This window comes from Sceloporus undulatus, chromosome 6, assembly GCF_019175285.1.
Source record: "Sceloporus undulatus isolate JIND9_A2432 ecotype Alabama chromosome 6, SceUnd_v1.1, whole genome shotgun sequence".
Taxonomy (NCBI): domain Eukaryota; kingdom Metazoa; phylum Chordata; class Lepidosauria; order Squamata; family Phrynosomatidae; genus Sceloporus; species Sceloporus undulatus.
Window position 1 is genome coordinate 110,400,364 of NC_056527.1, and position 16,488 is coordinate 110,416,851.

Genomic DNA, 16,488 nt, shown 5'->3' on the forward strand with positions numbered 1-16,488 from the left:
TTGTGTGCCACTGTGCTCTCTCTGTCTCTGTCTCTGCATGTCTCTCTATTCCTACCACGACATTACCTTTCTGTGGTGATTGGATTATGTGCTCCAATGATGCAAGAGGTTATCCTGTTAGTAGGGACTCCCATGTCTGGCATGTCTTTGCTGAGAAGCCAGACTAAATGTACCAAGGTGATGTTGGCAGAGGATCTGTCAGAGGCGATGGCAGTAGCATCATAGCTAACACTTGTTAGTACTGTTCAGAAGGAGACACGGCAAACCTCCTTTTCAAGATCTTTTACCATGAAAACCCTATGATGAGACATTCCAAAATGAAATAAGAGAAGGCACCCAAGAAGCTACTGGGGAAGAGCAAAGGATAACTACAAGCAGTGCTGTGGCTAATGACGCAAATGGACTGAAGCCGAAAGGACATTCAGGTGATGACTTGCTCAGAGGTGAAAGGGAAGTCCAAAGCTGCACAATACATATCATAGGTACATGGAACATGGGAATCATAAATCAGGAGAAGCTTTGTTGCATTTCTAACTTATGGTGACCCTAAGGTGACAGTGTTTTCTTTTGATATTTTGTTCAGGAACTTAGTCACAAATTCTTAAAAATCAATCAACTCTTCTCCTCTTTCCGCTTATTCTTTTTCACGACTTTCCCTCCCTTATCTCTTGATCCTCAGAAGATTGCTCTTTCAACTCTCAGCTGCCAAACAAAACCAGCTATGTAGATTCACTGCTCCATGGCTATTCCACAGCCTAGCATCCCCAGCCTCTTCTGTCAGGAGTAAAGAATCTTTCCTTGCTCTTACACTTTATATTTACCCTTCTGCTGCCCTACTATCCAGGCTTCAATTTTGCCAGCTTCCTTAGTCTATTCAGATATAATTTATCTTCGTTTTATAGTTACCAGTCACAAACTCAAACAAATCCAGGAGTATCTGGGAATTTTGCAGAGATGCCACCATCTTTCCTGCTGCCTCTTCTGTTGCCATTTATGAAACCAAATTTATAAATACATAACAACTAAATCTGGATTATTTTAATATGAAACAAAAGATGTGATAATGCTCTGAAATAACTAGATGATGGTTTTATCTCCAGAAGATGGTTTTCCGCACTATTGACTTTTTAAAAGCAGCTTTCATCTCTTTATTTCTCAGTGTGTAAATGATTGGGTTAAATGTTGGGGTCACTACTGTGTAGAGGAGGGAAAGGACCCTGTCACTGTCCAAGGAATAGATTGATTTGGGTCGGACATAGGTGAAGGTGACAGTCCCATAGAAAAGTGAAACAACAATGAGATGAGAAGAACAGGTAGAGAAGGCTTTGCGTCTGTTCTTGGCCACAGGCATCATGAGGATGGTGGAGATGATAAGGATGTAGGACAAGAGGATGAGCAGAAAGGGTACAAGGATGAAGAACACTGTTACTGTGGCAACTGCCACTTCATTCTTGACAGTATCGGCAGTAGCCAGTCTCAAAACAGGCAAAATATCACAGAAAAAATGGCTCATTCTATTAGGTCCACAAAAGGGAAGAGTAAATATTGAAATGGACTGCCCAAAAGCTACCAAAATACCAATGGCCCATGAGATGGCAGCCAGTTGACCACATTCCCGGGAGCCCATGATGTATGAATATTGCAGAGGTTTGCATATGGCGACATAGCGGTCGTATGCCATGACGCAGAGAAGGCAACACTCCGTGATGCCAAAGAGAATGAAGAAATACATCTGAATCCCACAACCTGCAAAGGAAATGGTTTGTTCCTTTGACAATAAGTGCATTAGAGTCTTAGGGATGATGGATGAGGTGTAGCCAATTTCCAGCAAGGACAGGTTCAGGAGAAAGAAATACATTGGTTTGTGAAGCATAGGCTCAGTAATGGTGAGGATCAAAATCAGACTGTTCCCAGTGAGTGCCACCAAGTAGAATATTAGTACTAAACAAAACAAAAGATTCTGCATGGTCTGGAAATCGGAGAAGCCTAAAAGAATGATCTCAGTCAAGCATGTCTGATTGAACTTTCTCATCGCATCATTGGGATGGCTTCGTGGAGAACATAAAAAGACCTTTAAAGAAAGAAATGAAGGTCACAGTTAATTGAAGTGTCTTAGGTTTATCAGATTACTTCAATTTTCATCATATCAAGCCTAATCAGAAGTAATCCCCATTGAGTTCAATTCATCTAACATTGTACTGAGGGTCTGCAGTTTTAACGTTGCCAAGCCCTTCATTTAGAATCAGCACATAGATGTGGTGAATCATATAGGCAATATAGGATCGATTCACAGTATACATATGTTAGAATTTCTACGCTCAGATGTAAGTGTTGGTTTGCGTTACGAGGAATAAATCACTCTCTTTTGTTTTCTCTATTCATTTTCTATGTTTACATTTCTGCATGTTCACATTTAAATAAGGGCAGCACAGAAATTTGCACACATTTTCTCTGTTTTCCCACTCTCATATGTACACTTTTGCAAGCAGTTTCCACTAATATATCCCTCTGGTACTTTGTCAGCATTTTTATTACAGAACCCATCACAAGATTTAAAATTTTTCTAATGAAAGTCACCTGAACATTATTGCCTCTCTCTCTCCCACTCCTCTAATATTCCACCTCTTCCTCCAAATTGGGACTCAAAGCAGGTTATAGCATTACTTATCAAAGTTATAGCATTACTTATCAAATATCTATTGGAATAGAAAAGTCTTTCCTTGTCTGCAAAAAGAAAGTATGGAGGGTGCCAGTCTAACTTTTATGGCAAGGAGGCATAAAAGAGCCTGAGGCAGCCATTGAAAAGGCCCTTTCCCATGTTTCCACCAGTGGAAACTAGGGGCCTCCCTAGCAGATCTCCAAGCAAGGACTGGTTCATAAGGTCCTTCAAATAACCTGACCCTGCTTATTTGAAGGAACCAACCAACCAACCAACCAACCAACCAACCAACCAACCAACCTTGTAGTTATTGTTAACCTTAGTTTTCTGATACTTTTCTGTTGATTTTCAGATGGATGAAAAATGTCCACAGATTAAAAAACTGGAAATTCAGCAACATTCAAGCACTGAAGAGTTTCTTGCTTTAGATATAATTTCATTTTGCTGGAAAGAGAATATTTCTGCTAATGCTTCACTGGCTGTTTGCACCACTCTGCTAAGCACAGATACAAGAAAGAGATTTTGAAACCCTTTTAGGTCCATGGGGCCAGAAATTCCTAAGAGGCTAATTGGTTATTCCCTTCATAAAGCTGTATGATGGAGCCATTGCTAATTGTACTGGGGTTTGATAAACAAATGATTGGGAAAAGCCATTGGCAGTAAGAGGGAAAAGGCTATGAGTGAAGCAGCTGTGAAATAAGGCACTGGAGAAATGGGGTGATCCGAGCAAATGGATTTTGTCTATAGGTACCTTCTTCTGCCACCAGCATGTGATCCCACCTAATTATAGGATTGTATTTCCCTACATAAGCCAGCCCAAACTTTAATATTTAAACCTGAGATCATTGTCTTGGTCCCACCTGCATCACAGGTATGTTTGGTGAGGATACGGAAGAGAGCCTTCTCAGTGGCTGCTCCTAGACAGTTTGGTTGGCCTCCTCTCTGTTCTCTTTGTGCCAGCAGTCAAAAAGACTTTTCCATTTAGGCAATCCTTTGCTGTTTAAATAATGAGGCAGCAGAGTGTTTGAGTGTAGTGTGTTGTGGTTCCCCCTGTTTCATCTGTTATTATGTCTAAAATATGTTTTAAACTGTTTTAACTATGGCGCGTTACAGACCGCCGAAAAGTGGCAGCCTGCACCCGCCCCTTTCCCCACCGGATTGGGGCCTCAGTGGCCAGAGTGGCAGCTGCTGAGGCCCTGATCTGCCGCTTTCCAGGCCGAGGGGAAGCGGCAAAAGGCCCCTTCCTCGAGACCTGGAAAGGGCTTCAAGCCCCAAGGACACCCTGCGGCGGCGGGGAGGAGAAAGGGGCCACTTGGCCCCTTTCTCCCTTGCCTCGCTGGACGCAGCCATCTAAAGGCTGCGCCCAGCGATGCAAGACCAGGAAGGAGCTCCGTTTCAGAGCTCCTTCCTGCTTCGATGAAAGGGTGCACTAAGCACCCTCGCGCGGCGCAACGGCGGCACGTCCGCGCCGCCTCATTTGGAGGCGGCGCATTCGTGACGCCATCATGGCGGCCCCCATGTAGATGGGGCGCCACTATCTTGTACGTCCTCAGGACATATTAGGCTTGGGGGCGTCAAGAAGTGATGCCCCTTTTTAAACCTAGGACGTCCTGAGGACGTCCCTTATGGCGGTTTGTAACGCGCCTATGTATTTTTAAAATAAAATTTCTGTTTAATTTTTTTTAAATCCATACATAAGATTTTTGCTGGATTTTGTTTTAAACTTCTCATAAGCCACTTGGAGTCCTTTGCAAGGAGAAAGATGGGGTATCAATCAATCAATCAATCAATCAATCAATCAAACTACATCTGTGGACTGTAGCCAGTTGTTGTTTCTTGTTGCAAAATGGCTTGAACTCCACAAAAGCATATGTGAAATAAAACTTGATAGTCTCTAAGATGCCACAATACCCTTTATTCATTTAACAATTGTTTTTCATGGACCTCTCTATTCAGATGTAAGTGCCTTCATTACATTTCCTCATTAATAGCAAACCTCCTCTTCCAAGGCTGTCTTATCCTTCTGTGACATCAGAGTGGCCAAGCCAAAGACAGCCAAATGTGACATGATGCATGCTATAATATCAGAACCTGTCAGATGGTAGTTAAAGCCCATGGGGTATGAGCAGGCTAACCATTAATATGAATGGTTTCAGCAAAGGACTATGACACTGGAGATTAGGGTTCAAATCCTGACTTGGTCATGTAAACCCACTGGGTGACCTTGGGCAAGTCACACTCTCTCAACCTCAGAGGATGGCAATGGCAACCCCCTCTGAAAGAACTTGCCATGAAAACCCTAAGGCTCATCTTAGAGTCTCCAAAAGTTAGAAACAACTTGAAGGCACACAACAACAAGCTGATGAATAGAGCAAATGAACAGGCTATCCTTTAATACTAATTGTTATCTTATGAAAAAATGTCTACTTAAAGTTCAGTTCTGCTTCAGTATCCAATCATTTTAAGCTCAAGCCCCATTCAAAATGAAACATCTACAATTAGTTGCATATGCATATAGTGCTAGCTAGGAGTTAATGAGGCAGGATTATTCTTCTTAGTAACTTTTAGCTTCCAAACAATTTCAAATCTCAACTGAACTTTTTTGGTTAAATTGATGAGGTCCCCAGAGGCCAATTTAATGCTTACATGGTGGAATGAACAATAAGATATAATTAGCATCTATAGACATTAAATGAAAAGGTGGAAAGACTTCTTTGTAACTCTAATTGGTTCCTCTGGGAATCTACAGAATTCTGTGGACAACAGAGTTCCACATGGAGAGGATCAGACAAAGAAATCAATGCCACAGATTAAAGCGGGACAAGAGAAAGGTGTGGACAGATTTTGCATAGGCTGACAATGTTAAGAAATGATAATGTAAATATATGTATTTAACAGGGATAGCTGCTTGGTGGCAGCAAAGGACAAGAAAAAGTTGAAATTCTATTTCTAAATGATCCAAGTGAGTGAAATATACCCAAAGCTACTAAAATGTGATTTACCACCAGAATCATGTAACTTAATGACATTGGCCAAAAGCATATATCAGTATCTATGTTGGGTAACTACATGTATTCATAGCTAGGCAACAGAAATGCCAAGCAACCCTGTTAATGAATTGCAAAGAGGCATATTGGGAAGGGTGACCAGATGCCATCTTTTTCCAGAACATGTCCTACACTTCAGCCTACCGTCCAGGAGGAATTTCAAAATGTCCTCCCTTTTAAGCATGATGAAGAAGCACGAATTTACATTTATATAATTGTTTTTAGCTTCTATTGTGTAATGCCCTACATTTTTCTTGAATGTCCTACATTTTGCGGTGTCTTGTCCTTGTTTATGGTTATGACATCTGGTCACCTTGATATTTGGGCAAAAACATCCAATGCGCATTGCTGCATGACATGCATCAGACCCTTTATGCATTGGTCCCATTGTGTAGTGGTCACTTTGCCAGCTGTGTTATGTAGTAATGTAACAGCAGCTCTGTACTGGATATGGATATTGTGAACTTGCCCTAATTCCTGCATATGTACATGTACTTACAAACATGTAACTCCCATACGGGATTCCAGCCAACAACAATTATTACCCCATAATCCTTGTGAGACTGGATAAGATTTCAAGGGGTTTATCTATAGGCCTCTTCAAATCCTGTTTAATCATTTTCAGCCAGACCTTTAGTGTGTCTCCCACCCAGGCTTACATGTACCCCAAGTGATTCCCCAAGCTTAGACTGGTTGCCTTTAGAGACTGGGAAGGATTTTTTAATGTATTGTCATAGCATGGTTCCCCCCTCTTTCCTGGGATTTCATTAACTTCATGTGAGGTTTCTCAGGATCTGTGCATGCATGGTTTGAAGATATACTATTGCTCTGTGATTTACTTTGTCCTTATTTGTCAGCTGCTTTTTCACAGCTCATGGGTATGCAGGAAAGTGGGGCAGGAATGCTGAACATTACACACATTTCATAAGGACAAGCCCTGGGAGGATTGAACAGATGATGGAGGGGGTCATGTGCAATTTTGTCACACTTCTAGTGGACTGTTCTTATAGTTCCATGGGTTGGTAAATTTTAGCAACCCTGACCTGGCATTGACCAGATCCTCTAATTGATTCATGTCCTGTTTTGACCAGCATTGGGATGGCCTTAATATTCTCCTCCCTTCCTACTATTGGGTCACAAGAATTTTAATTAATGTAATAAAGTTGTGGTCTTTTGCACATGTCCCATATTTCAGTGCCTGGCCTCTCTGTCTCAGTGCAATGTGTATTCTTGGTTCATTGATTCAATTGTATATGCTCATTTGTCTCAGACAAGGATTTGCAGTCCATTTGGACACACAACTATTACTGAAAGATTGCCTTGATCCCCTGCTCCATTGACATTGGATCTACCAGTTACTTCTGCTGCAGGGTTTCCTTTGTCCAATCCAGTCCAGTCCAGTCTGTTTTCATCTGTATTTTTTTGCTCTTTGAGGAAAACTTTTCATTTCCCTTTCTGAAGGAACTCTGGAAACTATTGATTTCTGTGACTGTTCATTGAGAGTTGGCTACCCAAGCTACCAGAGAGAAGGCCACTAGTGTTAAGATGGAAGGGAGGACATATAAGAAACTGCACATCCATGCAGAACTTACAGGCTCACATTTTAACAAATATTAAGTTTGGTTTATTTATAGAGATTTACAAAGTGTGTGTTCAGAGAAGGCATTGCAGAACCAAAAATGATTAATGAAGAATCTATTATATTACCTACCATCACCACTACCACCATCTTATCTATATATTGTATCTCCTTACCTGTGTACTAGTATTCAGAATTAAATAGATGCAGTAGAGATAACACGTACAAACATTAGCCAAAATTCACTATTACAGTTATGAATTTGTAATCTAGAATTACTGATCAATAGCTGCTTTGGATTCAGTAAGACTTTGTAAATGATCCCCACAGTTTTTCTGTCAACTGCCAGCAGCTGGATTGAGCAAAGGAGGTTAATTCAGATGACAATTGACATACAAGGTGGAGGAGATTTCCAACTCTCTCCTACCAATGAATGAGACAATTTGAAGCAGGACTTCGACCATTTGAAGCAAAACTCCTGTTGCAAGTCGTTGTTCCAGTTTGCTTGCTGGCCGGAGGTGACTGGGAACATCCTCCTCCTTGGACACCAGTCAGAAGCTGAATGGACCTACTTTACCCAATCTGGCTGCTGGGTCTTAAGGTGGGCTGAGGTCCAGGAGAAGTAATCTAATTATGCATTCATAATTAAATAGCTTATATAGGATATTGGTGATCATCATCATGATTAAACTATGTGAAAAATGAAATAAAAAGAATAAAGTATTAGTAAAATAAATAATTTTTATCATAAATAATTCGATATGAAGTTTTGTGCTCCAGCTTGGCTCTTTTCAACTTTCTGAACACCTCTGTGATTTCTGACTGAAGCTCTATCCAAATACCCCATCCTTGTATTTATGCTTGATGGTGCTGGATCTTTAAAAGAGGTGACAAAATTTGCATAACAATAGCAACAACCATCTAGAAACTAGATACGTATTATTACATATTAGATTTTTTTAAAATTCTAAAGAACTCCATACAATGTATATTGACTTACACATCTCCACACCCCTTTTTTTAATCAGGTTGAGAGATAGGTCAGACCCAGTGACTGAGTAGGGAAAGTCTAACCACTACCTTACATTGATTCTTAGCATGGATCTACTTAAGAGTTTCTTCAGTGCCTCCTTAACTTCTTTATTTCTTAGAGAATATATGATAGGATTGAGCAGAGGTGTCACCGCTGAATAAAGAATAGCAATCACTTTGTCTTCTTCTTGAGAGTAGACTGAGGTGGGCCTGATGTATGTGTAGATTATGGTGGAAAAGTAAAAGCTGACCACCAGGAGGTGGGAAGAACAAGTGGAAAAGGCTTTCTTTTTCCCCTCTGAAGATCGTATTCTAAGTATGGTTGTGAGAATGAATGAGTATGAGGCTAATGTCAGCATACAGCTACCCATGGAGAAGACTGCATCCGAGGCATAAGACATGATTTCATTGAGACTAACATCTGAGCAAGAGAGTACCAGCAGTGGAGGCAAGTCACAGAAGAAATGGTTGATGATGTTAGAGTCACAGAAGGAAAGCCGCAGCAGAAGCCCCACATGGACTGCAGAATTAATAATTCCAGCCACCCACACTCCAGCCACCACTGCAATGCACACTTCCTTCCTCATAATAACTGTGTACTGCAAAGGGTGGCAGATAGCAGCATAGCGATCAAAGGCCATAAATGAGAGGAGCAAGAGCTCTGTCCCCAAAGCCCATAATAAAAAGTATACCTGTGCCATGCAGCCAAAAAAGGAGATGGTCTTCCTGTGAGCCAGTGTAGCCTGCAGCATATTGGGGATGGTCACTGAGATACAGAGCATGTTTGCTAGGGACAAATTGATGAGCAAGAAATACATTGGGGTGTGGAGCTTGCTGCAAGTCCCTATAGTGAAGATGAAGAGGAGGTTGAATCCCAAAGCAGCTGCGTAAACAAAAGTGAATCCCACGAAGATGGTCATCTCATGTTCATGAGAGTTGGATAAGCCCACCAAGATAAACTCATAGATGGCTGATTGGTTCTGTGGCATTTCCATATGGTCTGAATTTAGGCTGGATTCACACCAGTTCTAACCAAGAGACCTGTATATTGCTAAGACTAGGGTGAACAAGAAGATTTTATGATTATTAGTAGATGTAGTAGATATTTCATTGCAAAATAAACTCAGAGGTCTGTCTAAACTCAGAGGTCTGTGGAGAGCTTTGGCAGAACGAGAATATGCTCTTGAAACCATGTATGTCTGTAGTCATGAGTGCACTTTGGAATAAGCCAATGTGAGCATGCCAATATGGTGCAGGGAATCCAGGGCATTTCTTCCATCCTTACAAAAAGTTACTACAGTTGAGCAAAACAGCTGTAGCAAAATCCCTATTTCTCATTATTAGAGTTGTGGAGGTGAGGGGTCAAAGCCCACTAGTTCCCATCTCAAAGTAGGAAGCCCTATAGCTCTTGCAATACCGAGCGAGAAAGACTAGGAGCTCAGTGCAGTCTTGTTAAGTTGATGACTATGTTAGGTACAGTACAAGATAATCTTTCTCCATCTATAGACTATGGTGTGACATTTTTGAATGTCTTACATACCCCTATTTTCTCTTGTGACAATATCTCACATCTATTGTACTTTATCTCTCATCAGATAGTGTTGTCTTGCCTATCTAGATAAATGAATTGCAACATGTCCTCAGGTCTAATTCACAGAGAAACAAAAAATTGTAAAAGGTTTGGTCCATTGCTGGACATTAACCCTGTTATGAAACATCCATGTTCATAAACAATATATACAGTACCTGAATATCAGATGCTATGATCTAGCAATAGTGCAAGATGCTTGCATTATGCATTGCTTGTCAGCTTTCTGGACTCATCTGGATGATCACGGTTGGAAATTAGAAAGTGTGTTAGATGCATCTTTGGACTGATCCAGCAGAGCAGTTATTAACTGTCTTGAATGCACCCATCTTTCTTCAACAGAACCAATCAGTTCACATAAAATTTAGGGCAGTCAGCTTTTGGAAAACACTCAAAAGATGCTGATAAGTAGGCAGTAGCTCATTGTGTTATGTTATAAGGGAGTAGTGTTTCTCCCCATGTCTCTGAAATATTGCATAACTCTCATTCTGTTAGTTTATATGTCCCATGAAGACTTGTGTCCTTGGGTATGTAGGGACATGAGGAACAGTGCTGACCAATAGCTGATTTTCTCTCACCTTGCCAACATATTTGGAAGCAAGTCAGCAGACTGGGTCTTCTTCTATGCCTCCTTCCTTTGCTTTTTTTAAAAAAGGGAAAAAAATCATTTTTATCTACCAAGCACATAAAAAAATCTTCCTTATATTAAAGACAAATTAATATTTAGTCTAGTTTTTTTTCAAAAACAGCTCACCTGAATGCAGCAGAGGTCCAAATGGTTCCACTCATCTGAAAGTGCAAAGCTGATGAAGTCTGGTCTTAAAGATAAGGACCCTCTTGTCTCTTCACCAAGAACAGATCGAGTGAAGAAATCACAGCACATTTAAATAATGAGAGACTGGTTTAACACTCTTGGTGCCACAGGGAGAAAGACCTTGGAGATGCACAAATTAGCAAAGGTCTAGTGGCATAAGGCTCCTGGTAGGGGAAATGGGGATCATACATGTTGATTGTCTTGGAACCTCAGAGTCCAAAGCAGGTGGTGTGGCATTGTGGTGGATGGTAGAATGGTTGCATTTCTGTTTGCACTGTTGTGGCTATTTTGATCTTTTCCCATCAAGATCAAAGTAGTCACAACAATAGAGACCTTGTATCTCATATGTTATGCACAGCAGTATTAGAAATTGTCAACACATGGAAGAAATTAAAGAATTTGTCAATTAAGAACTGGCTAAACATGATCTGGACTACAGCCCCATCAGAGAAGTTAACCTATACATTAAAACTAGCAAAAGGAGATATAAGAGAAGACATTCTTGGTATCACTTGGGAACCATTTGTGACTCTTATGTATCAAAGTAGTGGTGAATTTAAACCACTGAATGACCAAGTTAAATTTTGGATCAATAATTAGATAAGTAAGATGTAAAGTAGTAGAATGGAAATGGCAGATGTATGAGTTTTTTTAAAAAAAATTCTATTATGTACAATGAATTAGGAGAGGGATGGGAAAGGGTTTGGTTGTTTATAGCAAGACATTGAATTGTTGTAATACTGAGACTGTACTATCATAAAATATTGATAAATAAATTTTAAAAAATAGAGAGGGCATATTATGCATATTAGTTCCCTTACACATTTAGCGTGTACCCTAAATCTCCTCTAAAACATCATTCAAGATGGCTTCTATAATGAAAACTAAAAATGAAAATACAATGAATAAGCCATCTAAATCAATTACACAGAAGGAAATCACACAATGTGAAAAGCACGGTAATATGCAATGCAAAATTGTAGTCAGATAGAGGGTGGCCAATCCACCCCAAATGCTTCAGGTGCTGCACAGTCCTTTCATTTTGAAGCTTTTCATTTGAAATCATAGAGAAAGAGGAATGAAGGGAAATGCATTTTGTCACTCAATGCAGAGTGCCACATGTCAAGAGTTCCACATGTGAACTGATGCGGAAGTAAAACATTAAAAAAATAAGCACACTTGTTTCTGCTGAATTCTCTAACAAATCTATCTGGCTGTAGCACTATGTCAGAGCATATGATTTAGAAGTTCCTGGGTTATGTCCCTGGCATAGGGCGCACGGCATATTGAGGCTGAACAGACCACCCCTAAGGGGTGGCTTGCAACCGCTCCTTTCAGTGCCAGATAGGGGCTGTGGAAACTATATGCCATGACCCCAATCTGGCCTTTCTGCGGCACAAAAAGACAGAGCTCTTTTTATGCCATGGAAAGGGCACCATAGCCACTGCCGCTGCAGCTTTTCGGTACATTGCGTCACTTGGATGCAGTGCCAGAGGAGTGCTGTGATGCTATCCACTGTGTGGTGGAACCATTCTCCCAATCTGCCCTGAGGCCGGCCTTTGATGCCAGTCTGTCGAGGTTCTTAGTCTAACAGGACACCACAATGGGTCAAAGAAAAAATGGAAAGAATTGTCAAAGAAGCAAGCTGGGGTTTAAAAACAGTATCCCACCCCCCACCCCCAACTATGGACCCGTTCCAGGGACATAACCTAGGAACTTCTGAATCTTATGCTCTGATACAGTGCTACAGCCAGATAATTTGTTAGAGAATTATTTGCACTGATATCTAATCCCCAGCCTGGAGCTCACCAAAACCAGGAAGGGGGGTCTCCTGGGAACATCATTAGATTTTTAAAAAATAAAATTCTACAGCTTATGCACATACAATATTTGCTATTTCATGGCCACAGTAGACTGCACCTTTACATACCCATGTCATCAGTATGACAAAGGAATGCATGATTTCCTTGACATTAAAAAAAACAAAAACCTTTATCAGTGGAACTGTGTGTTAGGGGTCATTTTTTCCTCTTTCCCAAGAAATAAAACCACAACAGACTCTGCTCCCAAGTTGGTGCAAACTAAAGCTCTTGCACAAATATGATATTGCTGAGAGATTATATTTTTATATTATTATATGGCTGAGAGAGCGTAACTCCCCCCAAGGCTAACCTATCCCAGGGTTGTTTGGAGGGGCTTGCCATTGCCACCTTCCGAAGCTGAGGACAGCCTAAGGGGGAGGATTTGGGCACAACTTGCCCAGGGTCACCCAGGGGTTTTCTGCAGCTGACTGGAGATCTGACCTCTGGTCTCCCAGAGAGTCCTAGTTCAGCTCTCAGACCACTACTCTATGCTGGCTCTCCTCAGTCTTTATATCTGCTTTAATAGTCAAAGTTTAAGCTAGAATAGATCCCACTGTAGAGATGGGCTATTGTCTCAGCTGAAGCGAAAATTTGAAGTTCATGACCAGGAGATGGATATAGATTGCATAATCTGCACTCACCTTCTAAATTCTAAATTCAGAAAGTTAAACTAGCTCTCCCAGAGGTTTCCCCCAGTCTAGCTTTGCATCATGATTTCCCAAACCATAACAAGTTAGAGTGGAAGAACAGAAGAAAATATTTTTGTTTCTTTCTCAGAGACCTGAGGACTGCAACAAAGCAGGTGATCTGCCTTGTAATTATGAAGATGACTGTGATCAAGAGTGATGCTCTTGGAAGCCCCATAGGTATCTTGTCGGCAAAAGTAACACCCAAATGGCTCCTTTCTGTCATGATATTCTACATTCAGCCCATAAAGCCTGCTGTATGTCAAAACAACCTGCTCTGTTTCAGTCTATGAGGCAAATTTGAGGCAAGCAGCTTTATCATTCCAAGAATTTCTGTCTCTTTGTCCAAGATCTGATGGTAGCAGTTGTAAAAGAATATGTATAACTCATGCTTGCTGCCAGAGTTGTTAGATTTCCAGCTGATGTTGTTGCTGCTCTTGCTATATCATTCTTCCAGCAAGCATTTGACTGCCTCCATGTGTAGGAAAGATGATCTTTCAAAAGAGATTTTCCTTGGTGAATTTGTATCTATTACACTTGGCAATTTCATCGTGCCAGACTTTCAGAACTGCCCAGATGAGTCAGGAACAACTGCTTAGTAAGTGGATGGTAATGATGATTTTGATATTGTTTTCTTCTTCGTGTTTTAGATTAAAAAAGAAAATAAAAGGAAAGAAATTGCAGAATCTATCCCTTTAGCCAATAGGCAGAGGAAAGGACATGATTCACATGTTTAATCATTCATACCATTCACTTGTTTACATATGATTTGAAAAGAGCTGTTAATGGCAGATTCCAAAACACACTACAGAAATAATTCAGTTTGATACCATTTTAACTGCCCTGGCTCAGTCCTAGGGAATCCTGGGAACTGTAGTTTATTGTAGCATCAGAACTCTCTAACAGAGAAGGCTATATGTCTCACAAAACTACAATTCCCAGAATCCCCTAGCATTAAGCCAGGACAGTTAAAGTGGTCTCAAACTGGATTATTTCTGTAATATGTTTTGGACCTAAATCACTATAAACTTTCAGTCATTTGTATGGCATTCAAAACTTTAGATTAAGCTGTCAATTTCTCCCCAAATGGATTCTCCAGTTGTTCAAAAATAGATTAGGATCCTCTCTCTTTCTATACAATTTTTAAATATGTTACTGCAGATGGAAAATTATTTAATATTAATGCTGTACCTATGAGTCTTATTTGATAAACAGTGACAGAAGGACCATTATTGATAATCTTTGCAGTATTTGTTTTGAAAATAAATTCATTTCTACAAAATATCAGTGAACAAATTTTCAAGTCATGGAGAAAACCACAAGAAATATATACCAGTGCTGAAAATATTGCATCCGTGCACTCCAAAGAAAATTAGTATGCAAAGGGATCTTGTAGCATCTTTGAGACTAACTGAAAATATGAAGCTGGTAGCATGAACTTTTGCAGACTTGAGCCTACTTCTGCAGATGTGTGATGTGGAGTGTAGAATCCAGAGATAGACCTATATAAACTGCTTAAGTATGAGAATGTCAACTGAAATTCAAAACATTGTGGGTGTGAAGATGATGTGGCAAGTTCAGTTTTAATGATGGTCATTGGGGGGCAAAAGCAGGAGGAAGAATGTTGCCTAAAGCCATGGAGAATAGATAGCCATATGAATGAGTACTGTAATGTAGTGTATTTTCTGTCATATTCATCGCTATTACTATCCGTATCTGGTCTCTGGATTCTTCCATTCCCTTCCTTAATCTCCCTTTTAGTATCTCAAGACTGCATGTCATAGTCATCTCTTCTCCGTATATGTCAGACTTTATTTCTCTCTTTCCGACTTGGTTTTTTGCCCTTTATCTTATCCCAAACAGCATTTGTCATTCTTGCTCTCTTTTATCCCTGACACCACCACTTTGTTTCTAGTCACTCACTCTCTTCTTGCTCCTTACACCTAGCTCGCTATCATCTGCATTTCCCTCCCAGACAGTCTTGTATAAGTGCTGTACCACAAGGCAGGGTACCATAAGCATCCTTTTCCTGACCCTCTCTCCCTCCTGTTCTTTGCAACCTTGGCCATGCTTTTTGCTCCTCACAGTCACCTACCTATAAATTAGATGGAGAAGAGGGACAAACAATAGAAAATCAAAATGTACCTCCCATACTGTACCCTGAAAAATCCCCCTGCCAAATTATGCTAATGTTTCCTAGGAGAAAAGGTATGTCACTTTGTATCCCCCCCCCTCAAGGAATTTTAATATAAGTAATATTAACATATTAATGTATGGGTTCAATCTACAATCATTTCCATCATTTCATTGCAGTCTGATCCCTAAAAATTACCAGCATGTCCTGGCTTTCATTTTTGCCATTTGTGAAATCAACAAGAATGCCAAATTGCTGCCAAACGTCACTTTTGGATTCAAGATCTATGACAACCTTTTCAATTCTCGCCAAGCCTGTTGGAACACTATGGATTTTCTGTTCTTAGGAAAAGGGAATCCACTCAATTACAACTGTGCTAAGGTGGATAACATAATGGCTGTCATTGGAGGTCTCACATCTGAAAACTCTATCCAGATGGCTAATATCTTAACTACCTACAAAATTCCACAGGTATGTGTGCCTAAACAGAGAGGGGCAACTGCAAGAAGCCAGATGAAGATAGAACCACCAAAAATGTATCCACTCATCTATGTTGTTCATCAAAACCAAGCCTATTTAGTTCTGTCTTTTATGCTCTAATGTTTTGTCACCTGGAAAGTTTGTTCGAAATGAGGATATACAGTAGTAGTAATTAAAAGTATGATATTTCTGGTCCTTACCTTATTATTCCTCTTTTTCAAGAATTGCTAGTGAAAGGCTGATATTACCACTTGATTTTCATTTCTTTTTCTTTTTTTAATATATAAATTCAAACAATTAAAACATTTATACAGGATTTGTTCTCGAAACTTAATATCATATGCTAATATTACATTTGTATAAATTCTGTTATCTCTTCTTCTTTACCTAATTATCTTTATCCATTACACTTCCTTTTGTAATCTAATATGCAGACAACAAACATTTCTAAATGTTCCCGTCTATGTCTTCAAATTAAAAAATCATTATATTTTCCTTTTCATCTCTCAGATTGTAGTTTTTAAATTACTTCATTTTAACAACAATATCTATCTATCTATCTATCTATCTATCTATCTATCTATCTATCTATCTATCTATCTATCTA

At 40.0% G+C, this 16,488-nt stretch overlaps 3 protein-coding genes across 3 annotated transcripts in view; 1 reads left to right on the forward strand and 2 right to left on the reverse strand.

The window, feature by feature from the left end:
- Window positions 1-1,090: 1,090 nt before the first annotated feature.
- On the reverse strand, window positions 1,091-2,032 carry LOC121934578 (olfactory receptor 10P1-like). The gene has a single exon (XM_042475172.1). The coding sequence runs from the start codon at window positions 2,030-2,032 to the stop codon at window positions 1,091-1,093; it is 942 nt and encodes a 313-aa protein (XP_042331106.1).
- A 6,329-nt stretch (window positions 2,033-8,361) lies between these two features.
- On the reverse strand, window positions 8,362-9,428 carry LOC121935600 (olfactory receptor 13G1-like). Its single transcript, XM_042477304.1, is given in 2 exon segments — window positions 8,362-9,393; window positions 9,396-9,428. Coding segments are annotated over 2 exon segments (1,065 nt in total).
- Window positions 9,429-13,407: 3,979 nt separating this feature from the next.
- Window positions 13,408-16,488, forward strand: part of LOC121933809 (vomeronasal type-2 receptor 26-like) — an 8,822-nt gene continuing 5,741 nt past the window's right edge. Inside the window, exons 1-3 of the mRNA XM_042473802.1 lie at window positions 13,408-13,447; window positions 13,670-13,865; window positions 15,581-15,872. Of these exons, the coding sequence (XP_042329736.1) occupies window positions 13,408-13,447; window positions 13,670-13,865; window positions 15,581-15,872 (528 nt within the window). The remainder of the gene's footprint in view (window positions 13,448-13,669; window positions 13,866-15,580; window positions 15,873-16,488) is intronic.

Excerpts from the sequence above, each read along its gene's own strand:
- LOC121934578 (XM_042475172.1), bottom strand. The coding sequence starts at position 2,032 with ATGAGAAAGTTCAATCAGACATGCTTGACTGAGATCATTCTTTTAGGC.